The sequence below is a fragment of the Salvelinus alpinus genome, chromosome 12 (genome assembly GCF_045679555.1).
Source record: "Salvelinus alpinus chromosome 12, SLU_Salpinus.1, whole genome shotgun sequence".
Taxonomy (NCBI): Eukaryota; Metazoa; Chordata; class Actinopteri; order Salmoniformes; family Salmonidae; genus Salvelinus; species Salvelinus alpinus.
Genome location: NC_092097.1, coordinates 30,705,283 through 30,722,877, shown reverse-complemented (window position 1 = coordinate 30,722,877; position 17,595 = coordinate 30,705,283). Strand labels below are relative to the sequence as shown.

The window sequence follows — 17,595 nt, the reverse complement described above, 5'->3', positions numbered from 1 at the left end:
GACTGGCCAAAATACCAATTAGTGAGAGAAGATCCGAATTCATCTGCCTGTCTAAATGCAGCCTTGGTCTTCCATGACCTGACTATGAGGATCAAAACCGTAATGTACCTTGGGTAAATTATCACTGATCTACAAATGATGAGTAGGCTAGTTATTTATGATGGAAAGTGATTTGTAGATCAGGCAGTAGGCACGATCAAACAATCCCAATGACTAGGTGAACATACTTGATCAATCAATAATTGTGATCAATTCATTAGTCAATATTTTATATACAATCTCGTCCGAACACTCGCCCATGCCATTCCCTTCTTTTCAAGTGCGCAGGGGCTTGTCCAGCGTGGTTTTCCAAACTTGTTTGCGCACGCCCAGTGCACAGACCACCCAGTGGCTTGAGAATTTTGAAAGCCATTTCTTCCGGCAGCAGCGAATAACAGCACAGACGCCGGCTGAGACAACAAAAAGCAAGAGAAGGTATGAGAGCTCTTTGTAATCTTGTCGCTCTATCAAATGATACATATGAATGTACATTGTTGGCTAGTTTGTAGAGATATATAAAACTGCCGTAGCCATTTCTAATTTGCCCCATCGTGGATAATTTAGCTAGGTAAGAAGTTAAGTAATTAGCATTAGCAAGCTAGGTAAATGGCTAGCTAGTTACTTGCAGAATATTCATTCAGATAGTATTATTCCATGCATTAGGGGTTAGTGCCACTGCGTTGCGAGGACACTACAGAATAGGCTTAGTTTTTTTACAGGAAATTATTTCAGAACTAACTAACGTTAACTAATTCGCCCAAATGTAACACGCACACTAGATACTAACGCGCAAGAAGACGTTCTAAGTTAGCCATGGCATGGCTGTCATTCAGGCTATTTTTGCTAGTACTGCTGGCCTACCAGACAGCCATGGCTAGTTTAGCATGCTTATAGTTAACTAAGTAACTTAGCTAGTTACCAAACTAACTAACATGCTCAGTGATTCAGTAGCTACGTTTATATCCTCGAAACTAGTGTTGGATATTTTTATCCTACATTTCTAAACTAGTGAAACGTGGGTATTTTGAATGAGCACCATGCCAGAGTACAGTGCTAACATTGCTAGCTAGTGACTAACTGCAGCCTCCAAGTCCCGCCCCAAATTTACTGTGATTGGATACATTTTCTGACCTCTGGAAAATAACGAATTCCATTGGATCACAAAGATGATGCAAGGCCAGCCCGCTTAACTTAGTCAAAGTTATATTCAGCCAATCAATATCTATGCCTTCAAGTGTCGTCGTCATGCGGTGAAATATTAGTGGGTAGTTGTGAAGTTACTGCGCATGATTAGAAAGTGGGTAGCTGGAGACGCCACTGAATGACAATAAGCACCTCTATCGTTTTAAAAATCGAACGTTTCCTCATCAACTTGTAGTTAAGACAATCATTCACACCTGCACTGTTGGAGCTCGGCAGTTAAGTATTTCCCTGTACACTGCAACTACATCTGTGAACCTGTGAATGTGACTAAATAAAAAGTTGTATCTAATCAGCTAATAGTCAGCTAGTTGAGACCATCACTATTATGTCTAATGTAATGATTGACTTTCTTTCTAGGGCACCATGGAGCTGAATGATGGAAACCTTCAGACACTCACAGAATTTATGCGCAAAACTCTGGACCCGGATCCATCCGTCAGACGTCCAGGTATGGGAGCTCAGAGGAGAATGCATGTTCATTTAAAACACCCATGCACTGATCAGTCATGTTATGAACATGCATACTTTGGGCATTATTTTCATTTTCCCATTGCTTGACTGGAATGTTCTTATTTCCCTAATTTCTTCCAGCTGAAAAGTTTCTTGAGTCAGTTGAAGGGAACCAGAACTACCCGATATTGCTGCTTACATTATTGGAGAAATCTCAAGACAACGTGATCCGGGTGTGTGCAGCTGTCACCTTCAAAAACTACATCAAGAGAAACTGGCGCATAGTAAGTTAGTGGTTGCCTGAATATTTGAACAAATCGAAGTGTTATGAGTTGTGCAAATATTGTTAGCCCAACGTTGGCATGACAAGTCTTACTTTGTATCCTAATATCGCTTTCAGATTGAAGATGAACCAAACAAAATCTCAGATCCCGACCGAACCACTATCAAGGCCAACATTGTACATTTGATGTTGAGCAGCCCTGAACAGATTCAGAAACAGGTATGTCTGCACAAGAGGCAAGACCTGTTACCTGCCTATCTATTGTACATAGTCAGTGTGCTGGTTTGAATTACTTTAATCGGGTTTTCTCGGAATCCATCTACATGAGTTCACGATACTTTAGGATAATCCTTTTACACAATAATAAGGGCCATTTCCATAGATGTATTAGTTTTACTCTAGTGTTTACTGTTCTTCTACAGTTGAGTGATGCCATCAGCATCATCGGCAGAGAGGACTTCCCTATGAAGTGGCCGGACCTCTTGACAGAGATGGTGACCCGCTTCCAGAGCGGAGACTTCCACATCATTAACGGAGTGCTCCGGACCGCACACTCACTTTTCAAGAGGTTAATCACCATGGGCATGACATGTGGTCCTCTAATGATAGGTGTCTTTGTGGTTAGTTTTTAAAGATGTTAACACTGATCTTCTGTTTTCCCAGGTATCGACACGAGTTTAAGTCGAATGAGCTGTGGCTGGAGATTAAACTGGTGTTAGACACGTTTGCGAGTCCACTGACTGAACTCTTCAAGGTTATTGTTTACAGAGTTAATCAACCCTAACAATTGAAATATTTTTCAAGTAAAAACAAGTTCTTGAAATTGGTACTGCGCATCGCTTGCTTTTAGTTTGTAGGACCTAAATTATTCAAACATGGGAAGTCATTGTCTGCTATTCATGTATATTGTTTCTCAGGCCACCATTGAGCTGTGTCAGACCCATGCGACGGACATCAACGCTTTGAAGATCCTCTTCTCGTCCCTTACTCTGATTTCAAAGCTCTTCTACAGTCTCAACTTCCAGGTGCGTCCCCCACCTGCATCTTATCTGCTTTATGACCACAAGGACATTGCTGCATGTTGCTGAATTTTCATGTGCTTCTTTTCACTGGAGTGAAATTAATCTAATTTTTTCAACTTTCACTGCCTTCACAGGACCTTCCTGAGTTTTTTGAGGACAACATGGAGACCTGGATGTCTAATTTCCATAACTTGTTGACCTTGGATAACAAGCTACTACAAACAGATGTGAGTGGACTTTCACTTGTAAAATGTTCAAGTTACTGCATCAGTTGATTCAACCTTTGATAACCTTGTCTTTTTCACCCAACAGGATGAAGAGGAGGCAGGTCTTCTGGAGCTGCTCAAATCTCAGATCTGTGACAACACTGCTCTTTACGCCCAGAAGTACGATGAAGAGTTCCAGCCTTACCTGCCTCGCTTTGTCACTGCTATCTGGAACCTGCTGGTCTCCGCTGGCCAGGAGGTCAAGTATGATCTGGTGAGGCTGCTGATGATACATTCATGTACCTTATCAATAGATAATGTGGACCGCCTGCTAATACATTTGCTCCTTTTTGTTTTGTGATATAGCTTGTGAGCAATGCTATTCAGTTCCTGGCATCTGTGTGTGAAAGGCCCCACTACAAGCATCTTTTTGAGGACCAGAACACACTCACCAGCATCTGTGAGAAGGTCATTGTGCCTAACATGGAGTTCAGAAGTGAGTTGAGACTGAAATAGTGTCTTGGGCATGAATGGATACATGGGTATTTAATACATGTCATTGTACTTTAATGGCAGATATCTGCATAATGGGCTCTGGTACTGATGCATAGATTCCTTTGGTTCCAGGTGCTGATGAGGAGGCTTTTGAGGATAACTCTGAAGAATACATCCGAAGAGATCTTGAAGGATCAGGTAATAACCCAAAAATGTAAACTCATCAATGAGACAAATTGAGCTGGAGTATTGTTTAAGCATATGGTTGTTGACCCCTCTGTTCTGTCTCCTCCCTGCAGACATAGACACTCGGCGCAGGGCTGCTTGTGACTTAGTGAGAGGCCTGTGTAAGTTCTTTGAGGGCCCGGTTACAGCCATCTTCTCTGGCTATGTGAACTCCATGCTGGGGGAGTATGCCAAGAACCCAGTGGTGAACTGGAAGCACAAAGACGCTGCCATCTACCTGGTCACATCTCTGGCCTCTAAAGCCCAGACAGCGAAAGTATGGTTATAATTATTTTTGTGTTTGTGTAGCATTGCTGGGTTATAAACATGATGGCAGTAGACATTGAGTAATGTAAAATGTGTATCTTTTTAAGCATGGTATCACGCAGGCTAACGAGTTGGTGAACCTCACAGAATTCTTTGTGAACCACATTCTCACAGACCTCAATTCCCAAAACGGTACATATAAAGTTGAACGGATAAACAAATGATTAATGAATTCATTATCACAGCTGTGGATTGCTTTATCTGCACTTTTATCAAACCTGCTTACTCTGTTCTATTCTAGTCAATGAGTTTCCAGTGTTGAAGGCTGATGCCATCAAATACGTCATGATCTTCAGGAGTCAGGTTTGATTTTGTTTTTATGTTTTTTTCCCTCTGAAAATTCACTGTCATGAGTTCAGCCTACTTAAAGGTTGAAATCAACACTTTGAGGGCCATGTGAATATCCAGTCCTCCTTTGTCCCCTCTTGTCTTCCAGTTGCCCAAAGAGCAGCTGCTGCAGGCTGTCCCTCTGCTTGTGGCCCACCTGCAGGCGGAGAGCACAGTGGAACACACCTACGCTGCCCACGCCCTGGAGAGACTCTTTACCATGAGGGGCCCCAACAACTCCACACTGTGAGTAGTTACTCAGCTACATTAAGTCTATAGTTGATTATCTTATCCAACATTACACAATGTGTTTCAGTATCACTCCTACAGAGATGGCCCCCTTCACGGAACAGCTGCTCAACAACCTGTTCAAAGCCCTGGCTCTGCCTGGCTCATCAGAGAACGAATATATCATGAAAGGTATGGAGTTTGAGGGTTAACTGCTCTGCTAATAACTTAAATAGCTTTAGTGATATGTCTAACTATCCTTTTGCGGCTAGGATAATTATTATCTATCCTAGGATAACTATCCTTTTGTGGTGACATGAGTTTGCGGACAACCTCATGTTACTTAAGCTTTTGTGGGCAATGTTTTTTTTGTTTTTTCAGAGTATACAATCCTTGTTTTCTACACTGACATCTCCTTCATTCTTTTCCAGCCATCATGCGCAGCTTTTCGCTCCTGCAGGAGACCATTGTTCCTTACATCCCTACACTGATTGGCCAGCTCACTCACAAGCTCCTCCTCGTTAGCAAGGTAGGTCACACCCTTGTCTGTGCTGCGGTAGATACATACACACATGAGCTGACTTACATTGTGTCCAAGTGGCAGCTGTATATACCGGTATCATGTGTTTCTTTCAGAACCCCAGCAAGCCTCACTTTAACCACTACCTGTTTGAATCCCTGTGCCTGTCTATCCGGATCACCTGCAAGGCCAACCCTACCACTGTGGGCAGCTTTGAGGAGGCCCTCTTCCCAGTCTTTACTGAGATCCTACAGAATGACGTACAAGGTATGTGGCTTTACCCTAGAAAGAAGCAGGTTACAGCAGTCCATGTTAAGCATAAGATTGCTTATCTTAGTAGGACAGGCCTAGGAAAGTGAGTGGAAGGTGAATGATTTTTATTTATTGGGATCCCCATTAGCCGACGACAATGGCGATAGCTAGTCTTATTGGGGTTCGACACATAACGAAAAAATACTTTTAAAAATGTACATTTAAAAACATTAACGTGTGTGCATCGATCAGTTACACATCTCAGTACATACACACAAGTAGGTCACATTTGGGAGAGGCGTTGTGCCTTGAGGTGTTGCTTTATTTGTTTTTTTCAATCCATGTTTGGTAATTAAGTCTTTCTTTGCAGCACTTGACCATATGACTGGACAATAATCAAGATAAGATAAAACTAGAGCCTGCAAGACTTGCTTTGTGGAGTGTTGTGTCAAAAAAGCAGAGCGTCTCTTTATTACAGACAGACCATCTCCCCATCTTTACAACCATTGAATCTAAATGTTTTGACCATGACCATTTACAATCTAAGATAACACCAAGTCATTTAGTCTCCTCAACTTGTTCAACAGCCACACCATGCATTACCAGATTCAGCTGAGGTCTAGAACTTAAGGAATGATTTGTACCAAATACAATACTCTTAGTTTTAGATGTTCAGGACCAGTTTATTACTGGCCACCCATTCGAAAACACACTGCAACTCTTTAAGGGTTTCAGTGACTTCATTAGCTGTGGTTGACTCATCAGAATACATGGACACACATGCCTTCTTTAATGCCAGTGGCAGGTCATTGGTAAAAATGGAAAAGAGTAGAGGGCCTAGAGAACTGCCCTACTGTACACCACACTTTACATGTTTGACATAAGAGAAGCTTCAATTAAATAAAACCCTCAGTTCTTTCGATAGATTGCCATATTGTGGATTCAGAGCAGAGGTTGAAAAGCCATAACGCATACTTTTTCTCTACCGGTTATGGTCAATAATATCAAAGGCTGCTCTGAAATCTAACAGTACAGCTATCAATTTCTTCCAACCAATTATCAGTCATTTGTGTCAGTGCAGTACATGTTGAGTGCCCTTCTCTATAAGCATGCTCAAAGTCGGTTGTTGTTTTGTTTGCAGAGAAATAGCATTGTATTTGGTCAAACTACATTTTTCCCCTACAGTTTGCTAAGAGCTGGCAGGTCTGCTGTTAGAACCAGGTAAGGCCGCTCTTGGGTAGCAAAAAATCAGGCCTGAGGACGAACACTTTCCTCTAGGCTCAGATTAAAAATATGACAGATAGGAGTGGCTATAGTCAACTACTGTCCTCGGTACCACCTCTCCCACACTACATTGACAACATTCAAACTTACAATGCTTTTCTTTAATTAATTTTTTTTGTGCATGAGTATGATGGCTCACTGTACCATTGTTGGCATTTCCTGCCTAAATTTGTCTACTTTGACAATTAAATAATTGGCAACATCAAAAGGTTTTGATGAATAAGCCATCTGATTCGATGAAAGATGGAGTTGAATTTGTCTTTCTGCCCATAATTTAAAGTAAGTTTTTTTTTTTTTTTTTTTCATTCTTTATGTCATTGATCTTGGCTATAATAAAGTTTTATTTTTGTTGATTTTAGTCACATAATTTCAAAATTTGCAGTCAGATGTGTAGCCAGAATTATTAGCCACTTTTGCCATATCTCTTTCAACCATAGTTGTTCAATTCCTCATCAATCCATGGAGCAGTCAGTTTCTGAACAGGTGCATCTTTATCAATAATTGGAAGAAGCAATTTCATAAATTCATCAAGTGCAGTGTCCGGATAATCCTTATTAATTTAATAACATGAACCAGATTACTGGCACTGGTTAGTGAGAAGCTTCCTCTTGAGTGGACAGCTTGATTAAATATTCAGGTCCCCAAGAAATGGACCTCTGTTTACATCACATACGCTATCAAGCATTTCACTTGGTGGCCTATTGCAACACCACAAAAGGAAAATACTTAAGATGTGCCAGGGGAACCTGCAACCACAACACTGCAATAACACTTGACATAAGATATTCTCTAAGCGTTACAGGGATATGGCTCTGAGTGTATGTGTGTACATGCATATACAATGCATTGGAAAGTATTTAGACCCCTTCCCATTTCCCACATTTTGTTACGTTGCAGCCTTAAAACCTCTTATGGCTGCAGTCCCGATATCGGGACCAATATGACAACAGCCAGTCCAAGTGCAGGGCGCCAAATTCAAAAACCAGAATTCTCATAATTAAAATTCCTCAAACATACATGTGTTTTATATCATTTTAAAGGTAATCTTGTTGTTAATCCCAGCAAAGTGTCCGGTTTTCAAATAGGCTTTTCAGCGAAAGCACTACAAACGATTATGTTAGGTCACCACAAAACCAAAAATAATCACAGCCATTTTTCCCAGCTAAATATAGCTTCACAAAAACCAGAATGGAGATAAAATGAATCACTAACCTTAGATTATTTTCATCAGATGACACTCATAGGACTTCATGTTACACAATACATGCATGTTTTGTTTGATTCAATTCATATTTATATCAAAAAATCTGAGTTTACATTGAGGCTACAAGATTCACTAAATGCAAAAACATCAAGTGACTTTGCATAGCCCATCGTTTCAACATGAATACTCATCATAAATATAGATGATAATACAAGTTATACACATTGAATTATAGATATACCTCTCCTTAATGCAACCGCTATGTCAGATTTCAAAAACTTGACGGAAAAATAATTGCACGCTATAATCTGAGACGGCGCTCAAAGTAGCATACCACAGCTGCAAAGATAGCGTCACTATAAACAATACAATACATGATAAATATTCCATTACCTTTGTTGATTAGGATCAGAAAGCACACCAGGAATCACAGGTCCACAATAAGAAGAGACTTGCTTGGGCTAAGAAACACAGGCATCCAAATTTGAGATTTTTGGTTCCTACCACTGTGTCTTTGTGAGAAGCAGAGTAGGTGAACGGATCTCCACATGTGTGGTTCCCACGTGAAGCGAGGAGGTGGTGTGGGGGTGCTTTGCTGGTAAAACTGACTTATTTAGAATTCAAAGCACACTTAACCAGCATGGCTACCACAGCATTCTGCAGCGATATGCCATCCCATGTGGTTTGTGCTTAGTGGAACTAACATTTGTTTTCCAACAGAACAATGACCCAACAGACCTCCAGGCTGTGTTAGGGCTATTTGACCAAGAAGGAGAGTGATGGAGTGGTGCATCAGATGACTTAGCCTCCACAATCACCTGACCTCAACCCAATTGAGATGGTTTGGGATGAGTTGGACTGCAGAGTGAAGGAAAAGCAGACAACAAGTGCTCAGCATATGTGGAAACTTCTCAAGACTGGAAAAGCATTCCAGGTGATGCTGGTTGAGAGAGTGCAAAGCTCTCAAGGCAAAGGGTGGTTACTTTTTGAAGAATCTAAAATATATTTTGATTAGTTGAACACTTCTTTTTTTGTTACATGATTTACATGTGTTTATAGTTATTCACTATTCTACAATGTGGAAAATTGTAACAAATATAGAACCCTGGAATGAGTAGGTGTGTCAACATTTGACTGGTAATGTGTGTGTGTGCAATAGAAAATATACATTCAGCAGTCCATAAGTCAGTTGCTATGGTGAAGCTACGAAACCATAGGCTTGGTGCTCTCATCCCTTCTCGGCCTTTGGGAGTGCGGGTGGACAATAACCCTGTCCTAGCCGATGTATGCAATGTCCCCACATTTTCTGGCAGCTTTCATGGCTGGGATAAGTTTTTTTCCTTTTCTGGCACAGTTTCAGGATAGTCCTTGTTGGGGAAGATTATACTGTACGTTCTTTTTAAATTTCTTGGCTCTTTCCAGAACAGGTACCTTGTCCTTGAACCTCAGGAACTTGACCAGTATCGGGCATGTCACCTGTGCCGGTGGTGGGTTTTCCAGTACTGTGGGCACGCTACACTTCAATCTTCCTGTGGTCCAGCTTCAGTTTCTCAGATCATTTCCCTCACTTTTTCATTACACTCCGTTTAGGTCTAGTGGAAATTCTGTAATTCCTTCCACCGCCATGTTCTGCCTTGATTGTCCCTCGAGAATCTGATTTCTCCGTTATCATGGGTTCACATACAAAACCAATGTCCTCTTTCAATATGTTACTGTTTGCTGTTATTTTGCCGTTCTCCTGTTTAAATTCATCGAACTGCTAACTGTTCTTCAGTACATGGACCTCTCTGGTCAGGTTAACCGTTCTGTTATTAGTTGACTCCACCAGTATTTGGACAAAACACTTGAAGCTATTTTCTTGTTGTAGTAACTTGTAGAATTATTTTTGTTTGTTTTAAGAGATTTTATCTGTGATAGACACCACTGTCCAACAATAGTCCCACCGGCTTTGGTCTTTGTCATGGTAGCAATGTAGGTTATGCTGTTACTCCTCACAGTTCCAGGCAGGGCAGGTCGCAGGGAAGCTTGAAAACAGCAACAAACAACCATTCCGGGACAGTTCGCGGTCCCAGCCACTGGCTTACCACGTCGTGGGCCGCGTTCAAGCCCTCAAAAAAAACCTTCTAGCTTGATAGGCAGCTAGGCTAGCTGCTACACCAAACCGCTCCTCAGACCTGTCCTTGGTCGGCAGGATCACTGGACACATAGTGGTCCCAGCTACTGATGCCAACTGTTTTGCGGGATCCAAACTAAAAAGGTAGCTAGCTAGTAACAACTTTTTCAATGGACTTTCCAAAACAACAAACCAAGCTCTCCCTCGTTCAACAGGAAGTGGGGTGCTTCCAGGTTAAAACGAGCATTGACATCACCCCTTCTGAAGGGGTTGTGGAGCCATCCTCTGAACTGCATGTATGCAAGCTTGACAAACTACACATTGCCCTTCTTACATCAACCTTCCCCCCTTCTGTTGTTGCAGAGTTTGTGCCCTACGTGTTCCAGGTGATGTCTCTGCTTCTGGAGATCCACACCAGCTCCATCCCCAACTCCTACATGGCCCTGTTCCCCCACCTGCTGCAGCCCGTGCTTTGGGAACGCACTGGCAACATCCCCCCTCTGGTGCGCCTGCTTCAGGCCTACCTGGAGAAGGGGGCTGCCACCATAGCCAGCTCTGCTGCTGACAAAATAGTGAGTAACATCTGGGGGCATGTTGGTAAAAGGACTCTTACTGTACATAATATTCTGTAACCTACCAGTTTTAATTTAACTGAGGTGTGCAATTGGTTAGTTGTGATAATCTGCCGTTAAACTGCTCTCCCTGTACAGCCTGGTCTGCTAGGAGTCTTCCAGAAGCTCATAGCCTCCAAGGCCAATGACCACCAAGGTTTCTACCTGATGAACAGCATCATAGAGCACATGCCCACGTGAGTCGACCACCTCCACTTGTCTATCTGATAACTAAATTAAGGACCTTGTATGTAATTCACATGGCGGGTGTATTATGAGTTGTCTTGCTCGCTCTCTCTCAGGGAGTCCATTGTTCAGTACAGGAAACAGATCTTCATTCTACTCTTCCAGAGACTGCAGAGCTCCAAAACGACCAAGTTCATCAAGAGTGAGTACAGCTTAAAACTAATGTTGACGTTGTTTATTTTGAAGTACAATTGAAACTGCACACACATCCTCTTGGTCTTTGTCATGCTGGCATAACAACAGTGTCTGATTGTATTAGCCTAGTTTTAAAATGTACTTAGTGTGGCTCTGATCTCTCCTCAATGCTGCACATTTTCAAAGGTCCTCTTTTCCATAGGTTTCATGGTTTTTATCAATTTGTATGGTGTCAAGTATGGAGCCATTGCTCTGCAGGAGATTTTTGACAGCATACAGCCAAAGTAAGTGTCTCTTGTCAGATGAAATGAGACTGACATGTTTGATGTGTTTTCCATCATTGATATGTTCATTAGTATAGCCTTAAAGCTGAGTGTGCAGATGATCTCCTCGCTGAACACAAGCCAGTCAGTTGTCCCTTTTGGTTTTAAAGGCCAACCATGTCATATATGTGAAAGGATAAGCCTGGAAGTTTAATCATAGTCCGTAATTATTCTGATAGGCATGCGCAAAGGTATTCTCAGTGCTTGGTCTTCTCTCTTGTAGGATGTTTGGCATGGTGCTGGAGAAGATAGTCATTCCAGAGGTGCAGAAGGTGTCTGGCCCAGTGGAGAAGAAGATCTGTGCCGTGGGTATCACCAAGATCCTCACTGAGTGCCCGGCAATGATGGACACCGAGTACACCAAACTCTGGTGCGAAACGGTCCTGAAGTATTATCACACTTTTCAGTGTTTCTAGTAAATTAATGGTCTGCTAAATTGTTTACTCTTTAGGACCCCCCTGCTCCAGGCCCTGATTGGTCTGTTTGAGCTGCCAGAGGATGACAGCATCCCTGACGATGAGCACTTCATTGACATTGAGGACACGGCCGGTTACCAGACGGCTTTCTCCCAGCTGGCCTTTGCTGGGAAGAAGGAGCACGACCCCATCGGCGACGCTGTCAGCAACCCCAAGATCCTGCTAGCTCAGTCCCTCCACAAGCTCTCCACTGCCTGTCCTGGACGGGTAAGTTTTTATATATTAAAATACATGAATACTAGGCTATGTTTAGAGGCATTGGGGCTCTTGACTAAATCACTCCTTATAGCAGGAACATCTATACAGCAAGGCTACAAGAGATGGCACATCCACCTTGCGTTCTAATCTTCTACTCGCTTCATATGAGTCAGTCGTTCAGTTTTAAGCAGAGTTCAAAACAAAATGGTATAAGTTAAACACCAGCTCCGTGGCCTTGTGGTTAGTGTCTGCTCTGGGATTGGAAGGTGTGGGGTTCGATACCCAGTCAAGTCATACCAAATACTACAAAAAATGAAGGATATGTTTTGGGGGTGATACCCTGCGACACATTAGTGTTCTGTCAAAGGTGTGTGCTTATACAACAAGCTGCCTCACGCTATAGATACAGGAGATGGGCTCCTGTCCTATGGTCCTTTGTCTCGGACAATGCTTACTTATAAAAGTAAAGCCCCAGCCGACTGAGCCAGCCACTCAGTGGAGTGCCTAAGGTGCTCTAGTGCAGCATAGACGGTGTGCGGCCCCAGGAAAAGCAGTGAGTGTACAACATTTTGGCTCCTAGATTGCCAATGACTGAATGTTCTATTTTTGTAACTATTTAGTATGTTTAGAGGTGAAAGGTAGACACGAGAGTGCTGAAAGAGCAGTGGGTCGGATTCGAACACATGCTGGCAGCGGTACATTGTACATGCTTAGACTGCAAATAGTTGTTTATTTTGTGTAGTGTATATAGATGCTTACATTTTAGTCATTGCCGATTGAGTAAATATCTCCTGTTCTCCCCAATGGCAGGTCCTCTCTATGTTGAGCACCAGCCTGAATGCTGAGGCCCTCCAGTACCTGCAGGGTTATCTCCAGGCTGCATCTGTACAGCTGGTGTGAAGACCCTACAGCTTCCACTCTGACGCGTAATGGAGACCATGACACTGCACAATGACTGGGCACTGTCTGTCGGCCATGGGCAACACCAGGACTGCGACAGACTCGCCAGGACTGAGTGGACAGAAGACTGACTGATCGACTTTACTCATGGTGGATACTTGGACAATGGGTCAACATTTTCATCTATGAATTGGGATTTTTATGTTTTTTTTAAGTGTTAAAAGAAAATAAATTTAATATGTTACCTTTAAAGAGCGCACCAGAATATTTTTGGGGGGCTCAGTCCCTAATTGGCTTCAAGTTGAGCAAGGCTGGCGTCACCAACGCTCAGCTTTGTGAATATAATGCTTTGATATGACTGTTTCTGCTTATTTGTCATTTATAACAACGACCGGTCATTGTGAATTGACAGTATTCTAGAACAAGTATTGGCCCCAAAACATTATGCTTCAAGGGATACTTAGATTTGGCAATGATCTGTTCTATTTCCCCGGAGTTTGATTTAACTAGTGGATACCATTTTTAGGTCTTTGGTCGGTATGAAGGAATTTAGAGGTAGTTTTGCGAACCAATGCTAACTAACCTTAGATACCTGTAGACTTACTCTGGGGAAGTAGAGCAAGGGCCTCATTTACAAAATCCTGAGGTATCCCTTTAATATTTTTCTGCATGTAGCTAGTCATAGCATTGTCTTTTTTGATGTGAATAAAGAGGCACTTGTATAAAACCGGTGGTGTTTAGCACTTTCAGTGACAACTCCTGTCGATGTGACTAAGTCAAAACTGAGTTATGAACTGTCTGATTTAGAGGGATGACTGAAAAGCCTGAATGATTCCCAGTTGAACCGTTTAATGATTTAAGTAAGCAATATGCTTAACTTCATCTTTACTAGAGGCTGCTCACCTACTAGACCTGCGCTGGTTCTGAGGCACTGTCCGACTCTGTCATACTCCCAGTACCTTGTGTCACAGAAACATCCCCACTTGTTCTCCTTTATTTTTCCTGTGTCTAGTAGCAGTATGCCTGTCCTGAGCGTCCTCAAAAGGCTTTGTCTATTGCGCCAATACACAGCCCCATCTTCTGTCCTGACTGTATATGACTGAGGCGCAACCACCTCCAATACAGTAGCCTTTCTATCCCATGAATCCGGACCCCGAATTCAAACCACATCCTGAGTTGCCAATGGTGACAACACACTAGCAGTTTTGTCATAGAGTTTTTGTCTTGCCTTTAATTGCAGGGCCCTATCCTGCACAGCTAATGGGCAGTCATTCAGGAAGAGAATAGGCAACCTGGAACGCAACTTGCATCCCATTAGGATTTCTGCAGGTGACCGTCCACATTCCAAGGGCGCTGCTCTGTAAGACAAAGCCTGGGTATGGATCAGTCCCACTGCTACTTTTCTTTTTTTTTTACAATTAAGTCTTCATGATTTGCACACATTTTTTAAGCCTTTGTTACTTTTAGGATATAGCAGACTAGAAGTTGTCTGAACGAGGGGGGAAAAATCTAATGCAAAATGGGTCTTTGCGGTAGTGCTGGACAAGAGTGCAATTTCAGGGTAATTTGACAAGTAGTCAAGTCAACAAATAGTCCTTACCATTGCATTGAAACAAGTCGCCTCCAACCTTTTCCCAGGCTGTGGTGGGTACCACTCTCATAGGCATGGGCTCCTTAGATTGTCTATAATTAAATTTGAGATGTGTCACAATTTCCCACCATTTGCTCAATGCCAGAATTTATATTAGGCCAATGAAGGGACTCTCTGGCCCTTCTGTTTCTCAGCTTCCAGATGTCCTTCATGCACTCTCTAGCATCTCCTGACGCATTGAATTACAGTACCAGTCAAAAGTTTGGACACCTGCTCATGCAAGGGTTTTTAATTTATTTTTACAATTTTCTACATTATATTATAATAGTGAAGACAAATATGAAATTACACATGGAATCGTGTAGTAACCAAAAAAGTGTTAGAATCTAAAATATATTGATTTAAGTAACCACCATTTGCCTTGACAGCTTTGTATACTCTCGACCAGCTTCACCTGGAATGCTTTTCCAAAAGTCTTGAAGTAGTTCCCACATATGCTAAGCAATTGTTGGCTGCTTTTCCTTCACTCTGTTGACCAACTCATCCCAAACCATCTCAATTGGGTTGCAGTCGGGTGATTGTGGGGGCCAGGTCATCTGATGCTCCTTGGTCAAATAGCCCTTACTATTGGTGGTGTGTTTTGGGTCATTGTCCTGTTGAAAAACAAATAGTCCCAGTAAGTGCAAATCAGATGGGATGGCGTATCGCTGTAGAATGCTGTGGTAACCATGCTGGTTAAGTCTGCTTTGAATTCTAAATAAGTCACTGACAGTATCACCAGCAAAGCACCATAACACCATCACCTCCATGCTTCAGGGTGGGAACCACACATGTGGATCTGTTCACCTATTGTCTCACAAAGACATGGTGGTTGGAACCAATTTGGACTCATCAGACCAAAGGACAGATTTCCGCTGGTCTAATGTCCATTGCTCATGTTTCTTGGCCCAAGCAAGTCTCTTCTTATTGGTGTCCTTTTGTAGTGGTTTCTTTGCAGCAATTCAACCATGAAGGCCTGATTCATGCAGTCTCCTCTGAACAGTTGCTTTTGAGATGTCTGTTACTTGAACTCTGAGAAGCATTTTTTTGGGCTGCACTTTCTGAGGCTGGTAACTAATGAACTTATACTCTGCAGCAGAGGTAACTCTGTGTCTTCCTTTCCAGTGGAGGTCCTCATGAGAGCCAGTTTCATCATAGCGCTTGATGATTTTTGCAACTGCACTTGAAACGTTCAAAGTTCTTGACATTTTTCTGATTGACTGAACATGTCTTGAAGTAATGACGGACTGTCGTTTCTCTTTGCTTATTTGAGCTGTTCCTGCCATAATATGGACGTTATTTTTCCAAATAGGGCTATCTTCTATATACCACCACTACCTTGTTACAACACAACTGCTTGGCTCAAACTCATTAAGGAAAGAAATTCCACAAATTAACTTTTAACAAGGCACACCTGTTAATTGAAATGCATTCCAGATGACTACCTCATGAAGCTGGTTGAGAGAATGCCAAGTGTGCAAAGCTGTCATCAAGGTAAAGGGTGGCTACTTTGAAGAATCACAAATATAAAATATGTTTTGAATTGTGTAACACCTTTTTTTTTTTTTTTTTTGCATACTACATTATTTCATAATTTTGATGTCTTCACTATTGTTCTACAATGTAGAACATAGTAAACATAAAGAAAAACCCTTGAATGTGTAGTTCTAAAACTTTTGACTGACTGAGGCAGGCAGTGCGGCAGAAACGTGAGTTTCCTGGAGGAGGAAGTGTGTAATGTCAGCAGGGTCCCAGAGGATGGTGACTCGTGTGTGTCTGGTAGCCAGGCAGATGCCAGAGCAGTGATGTGGGAGGTATTCCCGTGTGGACTGAATCATTGTATGTCTGTGTGTGTTTGTAAGGTGGACATGCAGGGCAGTGGTGAAAGAATCGCAGGGTTGAATGCGTCTCTGGTGTCTGTCTTATGTAAACAGGAAATGAGATGGGAGATCTCCATGTCCTCACTGTCAGTTATTAGGAGTGAATGATGAGGTAACAGAGCCTGCTGATCCACTGCCATCCACTAATACAGCTATTCCCAAAACTGAGGTATGCCAAATAAAAATGTGATTCACATTTTCAAACAGTCATTTAGATTTTCTAGCAGGGCTATACATTTGGGTGATGTTTTTTTCTTGCCTGAGTAGCCTTGTTTCACTGCCAAAAATCAAATTAAACCATCTAGTGTTAGGCAAAATAACACAATGTCAAATACAGGTAGCCTAGTCAAACAATTAACATCCAATCACATTAACAGTTACTCTCTCGCTGGAAACCTTCACTCAAGGGCAAACATTTAGAAACGAAACATGCCAATAAAAAAAAATAAGCCACGGAATTAAGACTACTTTCGAGTATTAAGACATGTATAAAAGCAACAGATACCATTAATAAGAAGGGGCTAAAAGCGTCTTATATGGTGAGCTACTGAATGGCTAGGACAGGCAAGCCCCATATTATTGTAGAGGACTTAATTATTCCTGCTGCTGCAGATATGGCTGGGACAATACTGGGGGGGGAAAGGCCAAAAAAACTAGACAGACAGTGCCTTCATTAAACAACACTGTTTCACGACGCATAAGTGACATGGCAGGGCCTGGCACAGCTCTTGGTATATGTCCGTTACATTTATGGGTGGTCAATTAAGGAAGACATCCTCTTCTGCAAACCACTGGAAACCAGGACAACAGGAGAGGATATTTTTCTGATCTGAATCCAGGATTTACAGGGACTATTTGAGGAGTGTCCCTGTAATCCTAGATTCAGGTCATTCAGGACAGAAAAAATATCACCCAGATAGGCCAGTCATGTGAGAAACTCATCATCATGCAAGCGGTCAGACAAGTGAAAATGATGGTCAGTAAAGAAAACTTTAAGCTTGTCTCTCAATTCAAAAAA

The 17,595-nt window shown here is 42.2% G+C and overlaps 1 protein-coding gene across 1 annotated transcript; it reads left to right on the top strand.

The window, feature by feature from the left end:
* Positions 1-316: 316 nt before the first annotated feature.
* Positions 317-13,794, top strand: LOC139535853 (exportin-2-like). The gene is made up of 25 exons (XM_071335692.1): positions 317-474; positions 1,600-1,690; positions 1,834-1,976; positions 2,093-2,194; positions 2,398-2,543; positions 2,639-2,729; positions 2,893-3,000; positions 3,132-3,224; positions 3,310-3,477; positions 3,570-3,699; positions 3,831-3,896; positions 3,998-4,200; positions 4,298-4,382; positions 4,492-4,553; positions 4,687-4,823; positions 4,894-4,997; positions 5,237-5,334; positions 5,442-5,592; positions 10,542-10,750; positions 10,889-10,986; positions 11,092-11,177; positions 11,373-11,454; positions 11,717-11,863; positions 11,945-12,176; positions 12,978-13,794. Exons 2-25 carry the CDS (start codon positions 1,606-1,608, stop codon positions 13,065-13,067), a joined length of 2,916 nt encoding a protein of 971 aa, XP_071191793.1. The 5' UTR covers positions 317-474; positions 1,600-1,605; the 3' UTR covers positions 13,068-13,794.
* The last annotated feature ends 3,801 nt before the right edge of the window (positions 13,795-17,595 follow it).

Bases quoted from the DNA above. Each gene is read 5' to 3' on its own strand.
- LOC139535853 (XM_071335692.1), top strand. From the start codon at position 1,606: ATGGAGCTGAATGATGGAAACCTTCAGACACTCACAGAATTTATGCGC. The intron at 2,544-2,638 runs GTTAATCACCAT...CTGTTTTCCCAG, and splicing joins GCACACTCACTTTTCAAGAG to GTATCGACACGAGTTTAAGT. The intron at 3,225-3,309 runs GTGAGTGGACTT...TTCACCCAACAG, and splicing joins ACAAGCTACTACAAACAGAT to GATGAAGAGGAGGCAGGTCT.